General features: G+C 43.4%; 1 protein-coding gene across 5 annotated transcripts in view; it reads left to right on the forward strand.

Annotated features, from left to right (window-relative positions):
* Positions 1-22,048, forward strand: part of kcnt1b (potassium sodium-activated channel subfamily T member 1b) — a 416,882-nt gene that overhangs the window by 258,022 nt on the left and 136,812 nt on the right. For all 5 annotated transcript variants that reach the window (XR_006316044.1, XR_006316045.1, XM_043720458.1 and 2 more), the window contains 2 exons: positions 4,076-4,159; positions 6,701-6,795. Coding sequence is in view for 3 of the 5 variants with exons in the window: in XM_043720458.1 (XP_043576393.1) it covers positions 4,076-4,159; positions 6,701-6,795 (179 nt within the window). In the remaining 2 variants the exon portion in view is untranslated. The remainder of the gene's footprint in view (positions 1-4,075; positions 4,160-6,700; positions 6,796-22,048) is intronic.

The raw sequence follows: 22,048 nt of genomic DNA on the forward strand, positions 1-22,048 counted from the left end.
CTCACCTTAACCTCCTTCCACCTATCACATTTCCAACACCCCTCCCCCAAGTCCCTCCTCCCTACCTTTTCTCTTAGCCTGCTTGGCACACTCTCCTCATTCCTGAAGAAGTGCTCATGCCTGAAACGTTGATTCTCCTGCTCCTTGGATGCTGCCTGACCTGCTGTGCTTTTCCAGCAACACATTTTCAGCTCAATACCTTTTTGCTAAAGTACAGTTTAGATCATTAATTGTGTTGCGTTTCTTGGAAAAAAAGCTGGCTTGGAAAAGCTACTGAGCTGACTAGATTGAGACAACAGACTTTGTAACACATATTGGTGTACAGGGCGACCTCCATATTTGATTTCCATGGATTCAATTATTCACGGTTTACCGTGATACAAACATATTATAGAGAACGTACCAGAACCAGGGACCAGGAGGCTGCCGGGAAGATATGTTTCCCATTGAAATAAATGGGTTTACTCTTATCTGCAGTTTTGGGCTTCCGCGGTAGGTCTTAGAACGTGTACCCCTCGTGTATGGGGGGGCTACTGTACTTTTATGCCCCTGAGCACCAGGGTTTCCACTGGAAATGTTAATTCAGTCCATTAAAGTAGGGACTGCCTGCTCCTAGTGTATCTGGGATGTGTCATTGCAAGGCTGCATGTCCTTTCAGCTCAAATGTAAATGCAAGACAAGGAAAATATTTGTAACACAAACCTGTTATTCTGCCAATCGTGTTTCCATGTCGACAAAGACACACACTTTCCTTTCAAATAATCTAAAGATTGACATGGACTGGATGGGTCAAAATACCTTTTCTGTTCTGTAGGCGTCTATTGATCTCTAATGCCTCCCAACGTACCCTCACCTTCTCAAGGGAATTTTTGTGATGTGTGTGTTATTTATATATTAATTTTGTTTGATTTAATGTAGGTGTAGATATTAATTAGGATTGTTTGCTTGAGCACATCACGATATGTTTATTGAAACCGTGCTGTGGTTGAGTTCAGAGATATATGCTCGTATCATTTCACCCTGGAAATAAATGTTGGCAGAGTAAATATTAGCTCTAGAACTACCCTTCACCAACCTGCTTTCCAGAATAGATTCCACCCTTGGACAACTGTCTGTGTGGTGTTTGCACATTCTCCCCATGTCTGCGTGGGTTTCCACCGAGTGCTCCGGTTTCCTCCCACAGTCCATAGATGTGCAGGTTAGGTAGATTGACCATGTTAAATTGTCCCATAGTATCCAGAGAGGTGCAGGTTAGATGGATTGGCTTAACTAAATTGTCCCGCAGTGTCTAGGGATGTGCAGGTTAGGTGGATTGGCCATGCTAAATTGTCCCACAGTGCCCAAAGATGTGCAGATCAGGTGGATTGGCCATGCTATATTGTCACACAGTGCCCAAAGATGTGCAGATCAGGTGGATTGACCATGCTATATTGTCCCACATTGTTCAAAGATGGTGTAGGTCAAGTGGATTGGCCATGCTACATTGTCTCACATTGTTCAAAGATGGTGTAGGTCAGGTGGATTGGTCATGTTAAATTGTCCCATAGTGTCCAAACATGCGTCGACTAGGTGGGTTAGCCGTGGGAAATGCAGGGTTACAGGAATAGGGTAGGGGTGTGTGTCTGGCTGGGTTGCTCTTTGGGGGGTTGATGTGGACTCAATGGGCCGAACGGCTTGTTTCCACAGTGTAGGGATTGTATGATTCTACGATTCGAATAGAGCTGTTAGATATGTGGTTTCTTATCTATTTTGAGGAAAGCCCTGCACTTTACCTTGAAGTAAGGGCCCCTGTAGGAAATAATTGTATTGAGGAGGCGATTTCCAGTGAAGCCCTTTATTTCCAATAACTGATCATTTGATTGATTTGCCTCAGAGATAAACAATAGTTAAAAAGGTCAACAAAAAGGGTAATTATAGGGGCAGTATATTGTAGGAACGAGTCTAGTTTTGAGAAGAGTTTTAGTTTTAGTTGAGATCATATTTGCTGCAGGAAACATTGCTTTCAAACTGAGTTTGGCTGAACTTCTACAAAAAGTTTAATAACTGAAGGACTCTCATAAGGTTGAGTTGAAGTTCTGGTATAACTCAGCTGTGAGGAGGGAGAGTTTTAAATGCAGGATTCCAGAGTTAAAGAACATTCGTACAAGAAGGGTTCTGACTCAAGCTGATTACACTATGACACTAATGATGCTTGTGTCTGCACTAGGAGTTGATAACAAGGGAACAATTGCAGGAAGTTAAAATGAAGCAACCTTTCAGACCAAGTGTTAATCTTCAAATTTCTATTCAGTGTCTGACTTAAGTTTATTGAAAATATATAAGTTAAAAGGAAATAGTGGGAAAGTGAGGCAGCAGTGCTAACCACTGTGCCACCGTGCCGCCCACTGCAGGAAGTTAAAACGAAGCAACCTTTCGGACCAAGTGTTAATCTTCAAATTTCTATTCAGTGTCTGACTTAAGTTTATTGAAAATATATAAGTTAAAAGGAAATAGTGGGAAAGTTGAGTTAACAAGTTTCAATTAAAACATGTCTTAGCTGTGCTCATTAGATTTTTAATATCATCCTGTAACTGACAGTTTTGTTATTTTTATTAATGTTGTTTGATTTTTGTTTAGTTAAATGTCTTTTATTTAAACTGTAAACCTTGTGGCTTCGTTCTTTTAGTAAATACTTGGGTTTAGAGATTTTAGAAAAACGTTACTGGTTTCTACCTAGATCATTAATGACACCAAAGATTAGAGCCATGATTTGGGGGTCCCAGTGTTGGACTGGGGTGGACAAGGTCGGAAGTTACACAATGCTGGGTTACAGTCCAACAGGTTTAAGTAAAATCACAAGCTTTCAGAGCGCTGTCCTTTCATTGAGTGAAGTGTGCAGAAACCTGATGTCTGTGTCGATATGCGTGATCTTCTTGGAGATCCTCTCCACCTTAAGTTTATTGAAAATATATAAGTTAAAAGGAAATAGTGGGAAAATTGAGTTAACAAGTTTCAATTAAAACATGTCTTATTTGTGGTATCGATGGTAGCCAAGATGTGGAAGTGCCAGTGTTGAACAAGGTCAAGGGTGGACAAGGTCAGAAGTCACAGGACACCAGGTCACTTCTGCTGACGGAGGAGCAGCACTCCGAAAGCTTGTGATTTCAAGTAAGCCCATTGGACTATAACCTGGTGTCGTGTGACTTCTGAACTTGACTGAAGATTAAAGTTAAGATTAAGGTCAAGTTAACTGAAACATTGAACATAAAATATAATCCATCAATTACTGTTTTATTGACTTTTGTTTCATATCAGTGTTTCCCTTGTCATCATCTCTTCTGAATCTATTACTCCCTAAGTGGATTGTGTTCTGCTGATTATAATCACACTGCAATATCTCACTCACATAATCTTCACAGATGTTGGAGCATTAATAGGGAGTGTCATGGGGTTTTTAAACTGTGGGGCATCACTGTATATTAATCAGGAGTGTTGGCTTTGAGGATTATCTTCTTCCCCCTGGCCTAACGCAGAGTGTTTGACAAGCAACTGCTGTCAAGCCAAAAGAAGCTAATAATTACATCTTCTCAAAATATATATAAGAATTGTCGGGGTACTTGATAGGTTGAGCTATCATAAACATTGGGGTGAAACTGTTCACCATGTGCAGAGAGCTGAACAACAATACAGCACAGATTGGAAATCTTTCTGACCTCTATGAGAGCTCAGTCTTGATGAATTACACTTGTATGTAACCTGGGAACACCTCAAAGCACCACACAGGTATTTCCAACCTGCACACAATTGCTTCCTGACTCTGGCCTTTGCACATTGCTCACTTTTCCTTTGCACCACCATTGGCAGCAGAACCTTTGGCTCTCCTGGTTGAAACTTCCTGATCGCTTTCTTAAATCTACCCACCTCTGCTGTTGTCTCTGATCCATTTTCTTGGGACCCCACCTCCACCCAACTCTCCCTTTCCAGTCTGCATTTCCATGTGTGAAGTGTTTGGGGATGTTGTTTCTGAGCATAGGGCACTAGTTAAATTAAACTTGTTTCCTTCTGAGTGAGTCCATTCTCTTTGTCTCTATTACAGATTTTCTGGCCACCTCTGAGGAATCTCTTCATCCCAGTCTTTCTAAACTGTTGGCTAGCCAAGCATGTGCTGGAGAACATGATAGTAAGTGACTCTGAGTCATTTATTTTGAATCCTGCTTCCTTTCAAAGACTGCATTAACATTTTTGAATCCCAAGGTAAACCTGCAGTTACATTTCTAAAAGATGTTCACCAAAAAAACTTTGGTGTCAGGAGCAACTTCAGGATTGCAAAGTTGGCATCATCAAATCTTAAAATAAAACGTCAAATATGAAAACACAGGATGTTGGTAAAACACAACATTCAATAAGAAGAAAGTCTGGCCAGCAGTTTGGGAGCGGACACTTCATTAGAATCCACCTCCAACCCTGTATTTGAAGTTTGTCTTTCCCTAGAACATATAATTGCTGGAAATGACACAGTAGACCCTGTTACAGGAAGGATGTTATTAAGCTGGAGAGTGATCAGGAGAGATTTACCAGGATGTTGCCGGGAATGGAAGGGCTGAGTTATAAAGAAAGGCTGGGATTATTTTTCACTGGAGGTTAGGAGGTCGAGAGGTGACCCTATACAGGTTTTATAAAATTGTGAGAGGTATAGATAAGGTGAATGGTAGATGTCTTTTCCCGGGGATGGGGGATTTCAAGACAAGGGTGCATATTTTTAAGGTGAGAGAAGAGAGATTTAAAAAAGACATGGGGGCAAATTTTTTTTCACAGAGGGTAGTTTGCTTGTGGAATGAACTTCCTGAGGAAGTGGTGGATGTGGGCACAGGTACAACATTTAAAAGATAGGAAAGGTTTGGATGGATATGGGCCAGGAGCTATCAGGTGGGACCAGTTTAGTTTGGGATTATGTTAAGCATGGACTAATTGGACTATGGGTCTGTTTCCATGCTGGATCACTTTATAAATCTGTGACTGTATAGCTGTTGCCACTTGCTAATCTTTACTTTTCTCAAAATTCTAGCTTGCTAACAGGTCGTCTCCATGAGTTATCTATTAATTCCTGAAGCAATACAACAATGTAGTGTACAAAATCCCATGCAAGGACTGCACAAAACACTACATAGGACAAACAGGAAGACAGCTAACAATCCGCATCCATGAACACCAACTAGCCACGAAACGAGATGACCAGCTATACTTAGTAGCCACACACACAGATGACAAGTAACATGAGTTTGACTGGCACAACACTACTATTATAGGACAAGCCAAACAGAGAACAGCCAGGGAATTCCTAGAGGCATGGCACTCATCCACAGATTCACGAAACGAGATGACCAGCTATCCTTAGTAGCCACACACACAGGTGACAAGTAACATGAGTTTGACTGGCACAACACTACTATTATAGGACAAGCCAAACAGAGAGCAGCCAGGGAATTCCTAGAAGCATGGCAATTCCCAGCTCGGCGAACAGAACCACAACAACGAGCACCCGAGCTACAAATCCTCTCCCAAACTTTGAGCAATACAACAGAGCAGAGATGACCAATGTTGTAAATATGTCTAAAGAAGGCCATGAGATTGAGACATATAGGATTCTTAGTGGACTTGACAATATAGACGGAGAGAGGTTGTACCTCATAGAGACACAGACTGTCCTTGTGGGAGAATCAAAGGACATGATCTCAGACTAAGGGCAGTTAGGACAGAGATGAGGAGGAGTTCCTTCCCTCATGGGGCAGTGATTCTGTGGAATTCTTTCCCACAGAGGGCTGTTGAAGCTGGGGTGTTAGGTCCAATCAAGGCTGAGATAGACAGAGTTTTAACCAGGAAAGGAATCAAGTGTTATAGAGAAAGTAGAATTGAAGATTATTAAATCGGATACGATCTCATTAAAAGACAGAACAGACTAAATGGGCCAAATGGCCTACTTCTGATCCCTTGTCTTATTCCTTTTCCATCATTTAGGTCCAAAGCACCCTCTGTTGACTCTTAGTCAGGGTGGTAACCACTTCACGTTGGAGGGGAGGAAGGAGTGAGGAGGGATGTTCTGCAGTGTTCCCTTATCAAAGGCAGATTGAAAAATCACTGTCCTGTGAGTCCCAAGGAAAGAGTGCGCTACTGCAGCTCAGAGAGACTGTTATTGTGTTGGAGCTGGCCCGTAATCCAGGATTCTCACCGTTAACTTAAGACGGGTGCCCCGAGAGGCCTGGGCTCCCAGTGTTTCCTGGCATAGTGTCAACTGCCATAAATCCAAAGATGTAAAGGTTAGGTCAATTAGCCATGCTAAATTGCCCATACGGATGTGTAGGTTAGGTGCATTAGTCAGAGGCAAATATAGGTTAGGGGAATGGGTTAGGTGAGTTACTCTTCAGAGGGTCGGTGTGGACTTGATGGGCCGAGGGCCTGCTTCCACACTGTAGGAATTCTAATTCTAATTCTATTTCTAAAAAAGTCACAGTTACACTCACTGTGGTGTGGAAAAACTTCAGGATTGACTCATAAAGTTTGTGCAACATGACATTGAAACAATTGCTACTCAGGAGGAAGATTATTATTTACATGTTGAAAAGCACAGCTCCGGGGAGCAGGCTAGAACTTATTCAGACAGAATTATGGATGACAATTTCTCATTTGTGTTTGGAATCTCTAACGGAAGTTTCTTTCTCTCCAGAATGATTTGCATAGAGCCATTCAGAGGACGCAGTCTGCGATGTTTAACCAAGTCTTAATATTGATTTGTACACTACTCTGTCTTGTGTTTACTGGGTGAGTTCTTTATAAATTATTTAAGTATTTGGATACAATTCTGGATTTATTACTTCCTGAGATTTCCTTTTCATTATGCCTGCTGTCATGAATGTAGTTAGTCATTCAAGTGGGTTACTGAGGTCTTAAGAATCCTTCTAACACTTTTAATAGCCAAATGCAGCAATTCCTGCTTCATGGTACTCCCACCAGTGGTGGCACTGTGAGGTGAGTGGTGCCGATCTTCCTGCAATCAGCTCAGCTCAAAGAGATTGGACTGATTACTCCGAATGCCAAAATGATAGATAAAATGGCCAAAACATAAATCCCCAAAGAGCTGTGAGATGGTGGAAATCAGAAACAAAAATAGAAATTGCTTTAAAACTCAACAGCTCTGGTATCCCTCCGTGAAGTGGAGGAGCCGGTGTTGGACTGGGATAGAAAAGTTAAAAATCAGGCAACACCAGATTATATTCCAACAGGTTTATTTGGAAGAACAAGCTTTTGGACTGCTGCTCCTTTGTCAGCCATCTGACAAAAGAGCAGCACTCTGAAAGATAATACTTTCAAACAAACCCACTGGATTATAACCTGTGGTTGTGTGATTTTTAACATCATCTATGAAGAGACACAGCAGAGTTAGTGTTTCGGGTCCAATGACCGTACCTCAGAATGACTACCAGCTCACGCACAGATGCAGCCGGTAATGTCAGCTGCTCGTGACAGGCTCAGCACATGCACCGCTGACGTCACCATGTTCCATGGGCAGTGATGTCAGCACAAGCGAATACACATCAACTGTCCCATCTTTATTTGACCTTTGTGACAGGGAGCAGCTTAAGGAGACACCTTGTCCATGACCAATGCAAAGAAAGATTCCCCTAAGATACTGTATGGCCTACCTTAGTCTTATTGCAGCACTGTTAACCCAGAGACTCAGATAATGTTCTGGAGGGTTTGAATCCCGTCACAGCAGATGGTGGAATTTGAATTCAATAAAAACCTGGAAGTAAGAATCTAATGATGACCATGAATCCATTGTCGATTACCAGGAAAAAAACCCAACTGCTTCACTAATGCCCTTTAGGGAAGGAAACTGCCATCCTTACCTGGTCTGGCCTACATGTGACTCCAGACCCACAACAATGGGGTTGACTCTTAACTGTCCTCTGGGCAATTAGGGATGGATAATAAATGCTGCCTAGCCAGTGTTGCTGTCATCCTGTGCATTAATAAAGGAGTAAAAAAAAAACATTTTAAGGATTGTTCTGGCCCAGCGGTAGTGACCTTTCCTCTGAGCTGGAGACTCCAGGTTCATGTTTCAACTGCAAAGGTGTGTCAGTCATAGAATCCCTATAGTGCAAAAGAAGCCATTTGGCCCATCAAGTCTGCACTAACCCAAACCAAGCCTCTGGCCTGATGCACCCTCCCCTACCTCATTTATCATTTACCTTGTCACAACATCCCTGAAAAGGTTATTTGGAAAAAAAACAATTGTGAATTAGCGATTGACCTCTGAAACTGAACTGCAGGCAACACAGCTTTCAGGGATTTTCATTTAATAAGTAGTGAAGGATTTTATTACTGTGAAGAAGAAATTTGCTCCTGGAAACAGTAATTGACAACCATTTAATTCCAGCTCTGTGCTTCATAGAAATATTTTAGCGCTGCATGTATTTACATTTTGTGATTTGTATGTGAAGAGATTGCTGATTGTACTATTCTTTTATTTAAAAAAATGAGAAATGTTTGATAAAAGCATCATTGGCAGACCGCTCAAATAACCATTGTGTTGCCTGGTGGGATATTGAGAAACAAAGCTCCTTGGTTTGCTATCACAGACAAAAGGGGCAGAATGGTCTCTTTCTGCACAGTGACAATTCTGTGATTCTGTTTTACTCTTCACTTGTGCTGAGTGAGCTGTGTGTGATTGTTAACACATAGGTGTTTGGTTAGTTTGAGTTATAGGGAAAAGTAATGTTTTTCTCCTGGTTGTCCTTTCCCAGCCTGTATGCATGCCAGATGAGGATGACATTTTATTAACAATGGAAAAAGCTGGAAATATTCAGTGTTTCTGGCAGCATTGATTCATTGTGGCTATTGAGTGCATGCTGGCTCTCTGTAGAACAATCCAGTCTGTCTCATTGTCCCTGCTCTGTCCCAGTCTGTCCCACTGTCCCTGCTCTGTCCCAGTCTGTCCCACTGTCCCTGCTCTGTCCCAGTCTGTCTCACTGCTCTGTCCCAGTCTGTCTCCCTGCTCTGTCCCAGTCTGTCTCACTGTCCCTGCTCTGTCCCAGTCTGTCCCACTGTCCCTGCTCTGACCCAGTCTGTCTCCCTGCTCTGTCCCAGTCTGTCTCACTGTCCCTGCTCTGTCCCAGTCTGTCTCACTGTCCCTGCTCTGTCCCATTCTGTCCCACTGTCCCTGTTCTGTCCCAGTCTGTCCCACTGTCCCTGCTCTGTCCCAGTCTGTCCCACTGTCCCTGCTCTGTCCCAGTCTGTCGCTTTCAGGGAGTTTCATTTAATAAGTAGTGAAGGATTTTATTACTGTGAAGAAGAAATTTGCTCCTGGAAACAGTAATTGACAACCATTTAATTCCAGCTCTGTGCTTCATAGAAATATTTTAGCGCTGCATGTATTTACATTTTGTGATTTGTATGTGAAGAGATTGCTGATTGTACTATTCTTTTATTTAAAAAAATGAGAAATGTTTGATAAAAGCATCATTGGCAGACCGCTCAAATAACCGTTGTGTTGCCTGGTGAGATATTGAGAAACAAAGCTCCTTGGTTTGCTATCACAGACAGAAGGGGCAGAATGGTCTCTTTCTGCACAGTGACAATTCTGTGATTCTGTTTTACTCTTCACTTGTGCTGAGTGAGCTGTGTGTGATTGTTAACACATAGGTGTTTGGTTAGTTTGAGTTATAGGGAAAAGTAATGTTTTTCTCCTGGTTGTCCTTTCCCAGCCTGTATGCATGCCAGATGAGGATGACATTTTATTAACAATGGAAAAAGCTGGAAATATTCAGTGTTTCTGGCAGCATTGATTCATTGTGGCTATTGAGTGCATGCTGGCTCTCTGTAGAACAATCCAGTCTGTCTCATTGTCCCTGCTCTGTCCCAGTCTGTCCCACTATCCCTGCTTTGTCCCAGTCTGTCCTGCTGTCTCTGCTCTGTCCCAGTTTGTCCCACTGTCCCTGTTCTGTCCCACTGTACCTGCTCTGTCCCAGTCTGTTCCATTGTCCCTGCTCTGTCCCATTCCGTCCCACTGTCCCTGCTCTGTCCGAGTCTGTCTCACTGTCCCTGTTCTGTCCCAGTCTGTCTTCCTGCTCTGTCCCAGGCTATTCTATTGTCCATGCTCTGTCCCAGTCTGTCTCACTGTCCCTGCTCTGTCCCAGGAGCCCTGTGAGTTTATTTCCCTCAAGTTCCCATCCAGTTTCATTTTGTAATCATCAATCATCTGCTGTTCTGCTAACCTAGTAGGCAGTGAGATTCTGGTAATTATTGCTCTCTGCATAGAAAAATGTTCTTCCTCAGATTCCCAAGCCCCTTGTACCTCTTGCCCTAAATCTTACATTGGTGTCTTCCTAGTCCTTGGATCATGGGAGTGTTTTTTATAAATTGACTTTAAAATTGGCAAGATCGTCTGTCAAGGAGCACAACACCACTTTGAGTAAGTGAATATTCTCACTGAAATTCCTCATTCCCAAAACCATTGTGGTCAACTTTCTTGCTGTATAATACAGTTAATACCTGAAAGGATCAACTGATACCACAAGACCAGCCTTGCCAACAAGATTTAAGAATTGTTCCTGCAAGGAATGAGTAGAGTTACAAAGTGTTCTCCAAGAGTTGTGTAGCATCAACTAACAAATTCTTCAGTGAATGCTTTTAGTGTTAACAGCATGTAGCTAATGCAGTAATGTGTAGGGTGAGCCTGATGTCTTACAAGTGACAATTATTTAACCTAGATGCAATGAGGCTAGCTACTCTGTGATTGTAATAAACATATTTACTGTATCATGAAGACTGAGCCTATCACAGGGCGGCACAGTGGCTCAGTGGTTAGTACCAGGTATGATTTCAGCCTTGGGCAACTGTCTGTGTGGAGTTTGCACGTTCTCCCCCAATATGCGTGGTTTTCTCCAGCTGCTCTGGTTTCCTCCCGCAGTCCAAAGATCTGGTTTAGGTGGATTGGCTGTGCAAAATTGCCTGTAGTAACATGAATGTGCAGGCTGTATGGAGTAGTCGTGGGAAATGCAGGGTTACAGGGATGGGATGGGTTTGCTCTTTAAGGGTTGGTGTAGATGTGATGGATTGAATGGCCTGCTTCCATGCTGTAGGGATTCTATGTTTCTGCCAAATATATTGTTTGGGTATCAGAGTTCAACTTACCCAAGAGGAAGAATTGGTGACAGTAAATCTATCCTTTTTATGTTGGCACCCAGGATGATAAAATTTTTCTGTACCCTGTCCAAGATCCTCATGCCCATCCTTCCTATAGTATGGCAACCAGAACTGGACACAATACCCTAGCAGTGGCCTAACCAGCATTTACGGTGAGAGAGGGAGAGAGAGTCAGCATTTCAACTCAATGACTTTTCATCAAAGTTCTTTCATGGAGAGGTGATTAGTTATTAGCTGTATTTCATTTCCCCCACCCCCAAATTCTGCCTGTACATCCAGATTTCTCCTTCATAACTCAAATTCACAACATCTACAGTAATTAGCTTTTATGAAGATAAAATTTGGCTTGGTTGTAATACCTTGCAATACCTCTCCATCAATGTCAGCAAAATGTAGGAGCTGGTCATTGACTTCAGGAAGTGGAGTGGAGGGCACGCCCCTGTCTGCGTCAATGGTACTGAGATGGAGATGGTCGAGAGCGTCAAGTTCTTGGGGGTGATGTCCCAGTCCACCCACGTTGACACTACGATCAAGACAGTCCAGCAATGCTTCTACGTCCTCAGGAAGCTAAGGAAATTCGACATGTCCCTAAAGCCACTTTCCAATTTTGAAAGAGGCACAAGAGAAAGCATCCTATCCAGATGCATCACAGTCTGGAATGGCAACTCCTCTTACCCAAGACCACAAGGAACTACAGGGAGTTGTGAACATAGCCCAGTCAATCACACAAACCAGCCTTCCATCCATTGACTTCATCTTCACTTGCTGCTGCATTGTGAAAAGCAACCACCATCATCAAAGCCCCCTCCCAACCTGGTTAAACACTCTTCCACCCTCTTCCATCAGGAAGAAGGTATAAAACTTTGAATACACATATGATTCAAGAACAGGTTCTTCCCCATTGTTATCAGGCTTTTGAAAGGACCTCTGAAGTAAAAATCTCTCTGCACCTTCTTGGCAACTATAACACTGTATCCTGCAATCTGTTTTGTTACTCTGATGTACTTGTATAGCATGATCTGCGTATAAAGCACATAAGACAACACTTGCTTCCAATGTCCAACTACAAACAATAGAAAAGACCACTTATTTGATTATGTTGTTTGCCTGTGGTCTAACTAAAGACTAGAATTCACTGAATTACTCTACTGTTTATTTATTGAGTTGTTCATGGGATGTGGGTGCTGCTGACAGGGCCAGAATTTATTGTTCATCGTAGATTGCCTAGAGAGCAGTTAAAAGTCAATCTCATTGCTGTGGGTCTAGAGTCATACTCAGGCCAGACTGAGTAAGGATGGGCAGAAAAGGGCTATAGGGGAGTGGACGGATTCTTAACAACAACTGACAATGGTCGCCATTAGATCAGTGTTTCATTTTTACTGAATTCAAATTTCACCATCTGTCACAGTGGGATTCGAACCCATGCCATCAAAACATTCACTTCAGGTTCTGCATTACCAGTGCAATGACGTTACCACTACATCACCACCTCATTCGAAAACACTGATCAATTTTTTTCCTTTAAGTTTGAGATTCTTGCTGCCTGTGTGGATAAGAGTGGGGGCTGTAGGGAGGATGAGCAAACTGAGCAGAGCACCGTGGTACAGAGAGCCATTGAAGGGGGATGGTGGAAAGAGAAATGTAGTTGTCATCGGTGATAGCATATTCAGGGAATGGACACCATTCTCTTTGACCAGGATTGAGAGTCCCAAAGACTATGTTGCCTACCCAGTGCCTGGATTCAGGATAGCTCATCTGGGCTACAGAGGAACTTGGAGTGGGAGGGGAAAGATCCATTTGTTATGGTCCATGTGGGTACCAACGATACAGATAGGAAGAGGCAAGAGGTACCACTGAGGGAATAACTAAGTGTTAACTTGAAAAACAGAACCAAAAAGCTAATATTGTCAGATTACTACCTGAACCACAAGCAAATTGGCACAGGGCCAACAAGATTAAAGAAGTAAACTTGTGGATCAAAGATTAATGTGTAAGAAATGGGTTAGAATTCATGGGCTATCGGGTGGAGAGGAAGGAGGGAGCTGTTCCAATGGAATGGGATCTACCTGAATCACACTGGTACCAGAGACCTGGCAAATAACAAAATTTGGATAGGGCTTCAAACTAAATGGTGGGGGGAAGGAGATATTCACTTGCATGGAAAATTATGGAAAAGTTTAAAGTGGAAGGGGGCTCAGGAGAGGTTATTAAAGTTTCCAGAATAAGTAATTGAACAGATAGTAAGGAGAAGCTCAGGAATCTAACTTCAGGCAAAGCAGATGAGGAGACAACTATGGGAAGGGGGGTGGTCAGTCAATGCAGAACTGAGGGTGTTGTAGTTAATCACACACTGTAAAGGAAATGAAGTGCCTGTAGCACTGATTGGATTTGGTAGGTATGATGTTGTGGGTATCATGGAAACATGGTTGCAAGGGGGATCTGGGCTGGGATCTAAATATCCAAGGCCGCACATCCTATTGAAAGGACAGACAGACAGGCAGAGGGATCAGGGTTGCTGTGTTAATGAGAAATTAAATTAAATAGATAGCAGGAAGTGATATAGAATTGGAAGGCGTTGAATCTGTGTTGAGGAACTGCAAAAGGGAAAAACTCCTGACAGGAGTTATATAAAGGCCTCCCAGCAGTAGTCAGGATATGGGGAAGAAAATAAATCCGGAGGTAGAAAAGATAAGTAAGAAAGGCACTATTACAATAATCATGGGGGACCTCAATACGCAGGTGAACTGGGAAAAACAGGTTAACAGCAGATCTCAAGGAATGAAATCCATGGAATATCTACTAGATGGTCTTTTGGAGCAGCTTGTGGTAGAGCCCATTAGGGAACAGGCAATTCTGGATTTGGTGAGGTGTAATGAGGCAGACTTAGGGAGCTTCAGGTGAAGGAACCCCTAGGACAAAGTTAAAAATCACACAACACCAGGTTATAGTACGACAGGTTTATTCAGAAGCTTGAGCTAGTGCTTCCAGGTGAAGCTATTGGACTATAATCTGGTGTTGTGTGATTTTTAACTTTGGAGAAAGTGAGCACTGCAGATGCTGGAGATCAGAGTCGAGAGTGGGGTGCTGGAAAAGCACAGCAGGTCAGGCAGCATCCAAGGAGCAGGAGAATCGATGTTTTGGGCAAAAGCCCTTTCCTGAAGAAGGGATTATGCTCGAAATGTCAATTCTCCTGCTCCTCAGATGCTGGTTGACCTGCTGTGCTTTTCCAGAACCATACTCTCAAGTCTGATTTTTAACTTTGTCCACCCCAGTCCAACCCTGACACCTCCAAGACATGGGGGCCCCTAGGGGGCAGTGACCATTAAATGATAGAACTCACCCTGCAGTTTGAGAGAGAAAAGCTGGAATCAGATGTAACGGTGTTACAATTGAGTAAAGATAACTTCAAAGACATGGTTAGGGAGCTGGCCTAAATTGATTGGAAGGGGGTCCGAGCAGGGAAGATGGTGGAGCAGCAAGGGCAGGAGTTTCTACAGATAATTTGGGAGGCACAGCAGTGATTTATCTCAAGAAAGAAGAAACATACTAAGGGGAGGACAAGGTAACCACGGCTGACAAGGACAATCAGGGACAGCATAAGAGGAAAAGCACACAATGTGGTGAAGATTAGTAAAAAGCCAGAGGACTGGAAAGCCTTTTAAACCAGCAGAGGATAACTAGAAAAAACAATAAGGTGTGGCAGAAGAGAAGATGAAATAGGAGAGTAAACCATCCAGTAATATAAAAGAAGATTTCAAATATTTTTTAGATATCTAAAAGGCAAGATTGGACATTGAACCACTGGAGAGGTAGTATAGAGTCATGTGGTCAGACAGCACTGAAACAGATCCTTTGGTCCAACTCATCCATACTGACCAAGTTTCACAAACTAAGCTTATCCCATTTGCCTGCATTTGGCCCACAATCCTTTCTATTAATGTACCAGTCCAAATGTCTTTTAAATGTTATTGGACCTGTGTCTACCACTTCCTTTGTGCACACCACTCTACGTGTGAAAATGTTGCCCTTTAGGTCCCTTTTAAATCTGTCTCCACTCACCTTAAAAATATGCCTCTAGAGTCATCGAGTTTCCAGCACAGAAACAGCCCTTTGTTCACGCTGACCAGATATCCTAAATTAATCTAGTCCCATTCACTAGCACTTGGCCCATATCCCTCCAACCCTTCCTATTCATATCCCCATCCAGATGCCTTTTAAATGTTGGACTTGCACCAACCTCCACCACTTCCTCTGGCAGTGCGTTCCATACATGCATCACTTTCTGTGTGAGAAAGTTACCCTTCAGGTCCCTTTTGAATCTTTCTCCTCTCACCACAAGCCTGTGCCCTTTAGTTTTGGACTCCCCAACCCTAAAAAGGAATAAAGGTATAGTGGAAGAACTTGTTGGGTACATTGCATCAATTTTCACAGTGGAAGACATCAGTGGCATACCCCAGAACTTCAAGAGAGTCAGGGGACAGAGGTGAGTGTAGTGGCCATCACTAATGAGAAGGTGCTGAGGAAGCTGCATGGTCTAAAGGTGGATAAATCACCTGGACCAGACAGGTTACAGGTTACCCCCGCCCAGAGTTCTGATGGATATAGCTGAAGAGATTGCAGAGACATTGGTGATCTTTCTGGAATCACTAGCCTCAGGGAGGGTCCCAGAGGATTGGAAAATGGCTCCTGTAACACTCTTGTTTAAGAAGGGGAGGAGGCAGAAGACAGAAAACTCTAGGCTGTAGACCTTACAGAAACTTACAGAACACTTAGAGAGCTTGATACAGTGGTGAAGACGTTTTCACTAGTGGAAGAGACCAGGACCTGAGGACGCAACCCTCAGAGTGAAAGGACGACCCTTTAGAACTGAGGTGAGGAGGAATTTCTTCAGCCAGAGGGTGGGGACTCTGTGGAACTCATTGCCACGGGAGGCTGCGGAGGCAAGTCATAGAGTATATTTATGACTGAGATAGGTTCTTGATGAGTAAGGGGATCAAAGGTTATGGGGAGAAGGCAGGAGAATGGGGTTGAGAAACATATCAGCCATGATTGAATAGTGGAACAGACTCATATGGGGCAAATGGCTGAATTCTGCTCCTATATTTTACAGTCTTATGACTACTCACTGGATTTATAATGCAGACATTGTTTATGCCAATTTACCTGACAGTGGTCTTATCATCTCGTTGATCCTAAAATCCCATTGCAGTACTAACCGAGGAGTCAATAAAAGCTTCGCAACCCAGTATGAGCTTTGAGGTCACTTCAATTAATGTATTCCCATGCAATACTAATTTCATGCTCAATTGATCAATCATTTAAAGCAGAGCAATGTACACTAACAGCAAATTATCAACAAATGAAATATTTATAATCCCTCTGTGAGTCAGAGAAGCTTGGAATGTTATGAGCAGGAGCAGCGCAGATTAATTCCATTGGCACTAACTTGCTGTTACAAAAATGAATGTACAACTGGGAATGCCGAGCAGCCCAGCACAATATATACAAAGTCTCCTGCTTTAATATATTTCCAAATGCAGTAAAGAATTGCTGATTATTACAAACACATTGTAATTATACCACACTGACTTCAAAGCAACCACCTTATCAGTGAGAAAATCTCAGCTCTTTCAATTCTGCCTCTTCCACGGTTGTCAGCGTTTTGTCAGATGAATTGGGAAAATATTCAGGAGAGTTCTCCAGGGGCCGACAGTGAGCACTGGCCAGTGTTTGCTGACATCCACCTCCTCCCCCCCCCCCCCCCCCTCCAAAAAAGTTGCCTGTGTGAATCATGGGTCAATGGTGTTCCTTTTTCACTGACGCAGCACAAATCAAAGCCAATTTGCTACTGGCCTTGCAATGGGGAGTCCACATAATCTGCATAGCCTCCAGACTGAGAGCTAGCTCTCATACCTGCTTAAAGACAAAAATATCGCCGATGCTGGGATTCTGAAACAAATGCAGGAACGCTGGAGAAACTCTAGCAGCATCCATGGAGAGAGAAACACAGTCACCATTTCAAGTCTGGTATGACTCTTCTTTTGAAAGGAATTCGGAACTCTGATGAAGAATCATTCCAGACTCGAAACATTAAAGCTGTTTCTCTCTTCACAAACTGACACCTGACATGTTGAGATTCTCTTGCATCCTCTGTGTTTGTCCAGTATCTTCTTGTTTTATTGAAGTCTGTCTTCAATGGAAACCAGCAAACAACAATAACTTATATTTGTATAGCACCTTTCACATAACAAAACATCCTCATGCACTTTGAAACCAAAATATGAGGCTAAGATATGAGGTCAGATAACCAGCTGCTTGGTGAAGTAAGTAGATGTTAAGAAGTGACTCAAAGAGATGGAGAGAATACTCAGCAGCTAAAACTGTGGCCACCAATGGTGTGATTAAAATTAAGGATACACAAGGCCAGGATTAGAGATGTCCAGAGATATCTGAGGGTTATAGAGCTGGAAGAGTTTACAGAGATAGGGATGGAGAGGTTTGAAGACAAGGCTGAGAATCTTAAAGTCAGAATTTTGGTTTCACTTGGACCTGATGTGGTTGGCCAGCACTAGGGTGTTAGTTGAATAAGACCTGCTGTGAATTAAAACATGCCCACAAAGGTTTTGGTTGATCTATAGGGTACAAGAGATTCTTGATGAAGGGCTTTTGCCTGAGACGTTGATTCTCCTGCTTCTCGAATGCTGCCTGACCTGCTGTGCTTTTCCAGCAACACACTCTCGACTCTAATCTCCAGCATCTGCAGTCCTCACTTTCGCCTGCAGAATGTGAGACAACTCAGGAGTGCATTGGATTAGTCAAATCTTGAAGTAATGAAAATGGAGACATTCAGAAGATCAGGCAGCATCTATGGAGATGGTAGTTCATGGATTGTGTTTTCCCATGGGTTTTGGGTTTCTGCGTCAGGGACTAAAAAGGGTCCTGAGACAGTACTAAGCAGAAACAAGACCAACTCAACAATCACCCAAGGAAAGGTTTCCTAATCAGCTGTCCCCAGTCTTGCCATCCAAATCAACCCAACTTGAAATGTATCCAATGATCTTTTGCTGATTAGAAACGCAAAGGACAAAATTGTGATTGATATTATTTGGGTGTGATTTAGGAACCAACATACACTCTTAACATGCTGGGTATTGATACTAATCAGAAACTTAATTGGGCCATTTACATAAATATGTTGATCCTACAGGGGGCGAGAGGCTGGAAATTCAGCAGAAAGTGACTCACCATCAGCCAACATCCACAACACACATGTCAGGGGTCTGATGAATAGTGTCCGCTTCTCTGGTTGGGCGTAGCCCCCATAATACTGAGGAAGGTTGAAGTCATCCAGGGCAAAGCAGCTAGCTTGATTGGCACCCCATCCACCAACTTCAACACTGATCCCCTCCACCACCAGAGCACAGTGGCAGCAGTGTGTACAACCTACAAGATGCACTTCCTCAATTCCTCAAGACTCCTTTGACAGCACTCTCCTAACCTGCGACAACTAGAAGGACAGCAGATACAGGAGAACCATCACTTGCAAGTTCTCCTCTGAGCCGCTCACCATTCTGACATGGGACTGTTGTTTTGTCCCTTCTGGGTCAAAATCTTTGAATTCCCTTCCTTACAGCATTGTAGATATAGTTACACCACACAGAGTGCAATTCTTCAAGAGGGTGACGCACCACTGCTTTCTCAAGGGCAGTTAAGATGCAGCTAGAGACTGCCAGAGATGACCACATTCTGTGAAAGAATAATTTTGAAATGTTTGTTTCGTGGTCAAACTCCAGAATGTTAGGTGGTATTTCATCACCACTTCTTACGCACTGCTCCTGGTGGGCAGTTTTATCGATATCAACGAAAGCAATAATGGGACGGAAAACCAATTAGACACTAGCTATTTCTTGCTGCATACCCCAATAAACATTTCTATCATATTGCGTCAGAAAAGCAACCTTGTTTCTTTGTACATGATTTGATGACAGTGTTGAAAATGCCACATCCATTTGTAGAGCACTTCCTCTCCCTGCAGGAGCAAGAATGCTCTATTAAGTGCTAAGGTAGATATTAGCTGCAGTACTTTATATCTGATGACTCATATTGCACTGCTGTCAATGTTACAATAACTGTGAAAGGAATGCCATGGGATGTCCACACCAGAAGTTAGTAACACAGCCTGAACTAGAGTGTTTATACAGTCCATCTGATGGTAAGACCTGCACCTCTCCCTTGTATTACACATTGGGATTATTACTTCTTGATTCAAAAGTGAGCATGATGGGGAAAGAGGGGAAGAATGTTAGCTTGCAATTTGAACTTTAATTGGAACTTTTGCTATTCATGAATTTAGACAGGATGTGAGGAAAACTTTTTATTCACCCAGAGGATGATAGGAATCTGGAACTCACTGGCTGTAAGGGTGGGAGAGGCAGAAACCCTCATCATATTTAACAAGTATTTAGATGTGTCATTGCGATGCCAGGGCATATAACACTATCAAGCCAAGGGCTGGATAATGGGATAAAATAGGTAGGTGATTGCTTTTGACCAGTGCAGATTTGATGGGCTGAAGGGCCTTTCTCTGCCCTGCATTTCTCTATGACTCTATGACCCTAACTCCTGCCAAGCTGGAAGTATAATCGTGAAGTCGTTTATCACATCAGCAACTGGTGGGTCTCTAGTTTGTCACACAGTGGAGGTCCTTGCATGAATATCACCACGCACCTGCAACCCTCGACCTTTGCTGTTATTCCCAGAGAGTGTAGAACCTGTGAACTTCTGTGCCAGAGAAAGCAATTGAGGCCAAACCATTGAACATTTTCAAGAAGTTCAGTACAGTTTTTGGGGCGAAAGGAATCAAAGGATATTGGGAGTAAATGGCAAGTGTACTGAGACAGATGGTGGAGTGGGCTTGATGGGCTGAATGGCCTACTCCTGTTCCTATATTCTGTTTCCCCTTGTATGCCCAGCCTGGTATCCCACCCATAACCACAGGACAGAGAGAGAAAGGGGAGGGGAGCATTGGAGACGGAAAGAGAGAGGAGTTGAGGAAGCTGGGTAACGAAGAGAGGAGCAGTGAGATGGAGTGGGGTGATATGAGGACATGGAAAGAAGTCGCGAGGATAGATATGGAGAGAGCAATGAAAGGAGGCAGTGAGGGAAACTGGTGAGAGCTCATGATTCATGTTGGTGATGGGCGTGGGGGTGTTAACTGTATCATTCCAGAATTTCCAGATACCCATCTTTGAAAGAGGAAAGGTAAGGGCTTATTGACGAAGAAAGGTTGGACAAGCCTTTTTGATGGAGTTTGGCAGAATGGGAGCTGATCTTATTGAAATACAAAGTTTGTGAGAAGATTTGTAGCTCGGGTGCTCGTTGTTGTGGTTCTGGTCGCCGAGCTGGGAGTTTGTGTTGCAGACGTTTCGTTCCCTGTCTAGGTGACATCCTCAGTGCTTGGGAGCCTCCTGTGAAGCGCTTCTGTGATCTTTCCTCCGGCATTTATAGTGGTTTGTCTCTGCCGCTTCCGGGTGTCAGTTCCAGCTGTCCGCCGCCCGCTGCAGTGGCCGGTATACTGGGTCCAGGTCCAGATACCAACACCTACCAAGTTGCATCAAGACACTGTTCAAAAGGGCCACAACACACTGCAGTACACCAGAACTGCAAAAGAGGAAGAAGAACACCTCTACAATGTATTTGCCAAAAACGGATACCCACGCAATTTCATCAACAGATGCCTAAGGGAAAGACAAAGGAACGAGGACATGCCACAACCTAAAGGACTAGCCACACTACCACATCAATAACATCTCTGAACTGACAGCCAGACTACTGCGACCACTAGGACTCATAACAGCACACAAACCAACAGCCACTCTCAGACAACAACTCACCAAAACGAAGGACCCGATACCCAGCATGAGCAAAACCAATGTAGTGTACAAAATCCCATGCAAGAACTGCACAAAACACTACATAGGACAAACAGGAAGACAGCTAATGATCCGCATCCATAAACACCAACTAGCCACGAAACGACATGACCAGCTATCCTTAGTAGTCACACATGCAGATGACAGGCAACATGAATTTGACTGGGACAACACTACTATTATAGGACAAGCCAAACAGAGAACAGCCAGGGAATTCCTAGAGGCATGGCACTCATCCACAGATTCTATCAACAAACACATCGACCTGGACCCAATATACCGGCCACTGCAGTGGACAGCTGGAACTGACAACCGGAAGCGGCAGAGACAAACCACTATAAATGCCGGAGGAAACATCACAGAAGCTCTTCACAGGAGGCTCCCAAGCACTGAGGATGAAATACAATCCTGAGGGGTCTTATTAGAATGGATGTTTTTTTAAAATTTATTCACTAATAGGACATTGGCATCACTGGCTGGCCCGACTTGCCTTTAAGAAGGTGGTGGTGAGCTACCTTCTTAAACCGCTGCAGTCCTGTAGGTTGTCTCACAATGTCCTGAGGGTGGGAATTCCAGGATTTTGACCCAGCGACTCTGAAGGAACGGCAGTACATTTCCAAGTCAGGATGGTGAGTTTCCTGGAAGGGAAGTTGCAGGTGGTGGTGTTCCCATTTTTCTGTTGTCATTGTCCTTCTAGATGGAAATGGTCATGGGTTTAGAAAGTGCTGCCTGAGCAATCTTGATAAAGTTCTACAGTGCATCTTGTAGATATTACATTCTGCTGCTACTGAGCATCGGTGTTAGAGGGAGTGGATCGTTTGTGGACGTGGTCCAATCGAACAGGCTGCTTTGTCCTGAATGGTGTGAAGCTTCTTAAGTGTTGTTGGGGCTGCACCATCCAGGCAATTGTGGAGTATTCCATCACACTGGGAGGA

This window comes from Chiloscyllium plagiosum, chromosome 30 (genome assembly GCF_004010195.1).
Source record: "Chiloscyllium plagiosum isolate BGI_BamShark_2017 chromosome 30, ASM401019v2, whole genome shotgun sequence".
In the NCBI taxonomy this organism is placed as follows: Eukaryota; Metazoa; Chordata; class Chondrichthyes; order Orectolobiformes; family Hemiscylliidae; genus Chiloscyllium; species Chiloscyllium plagiosum.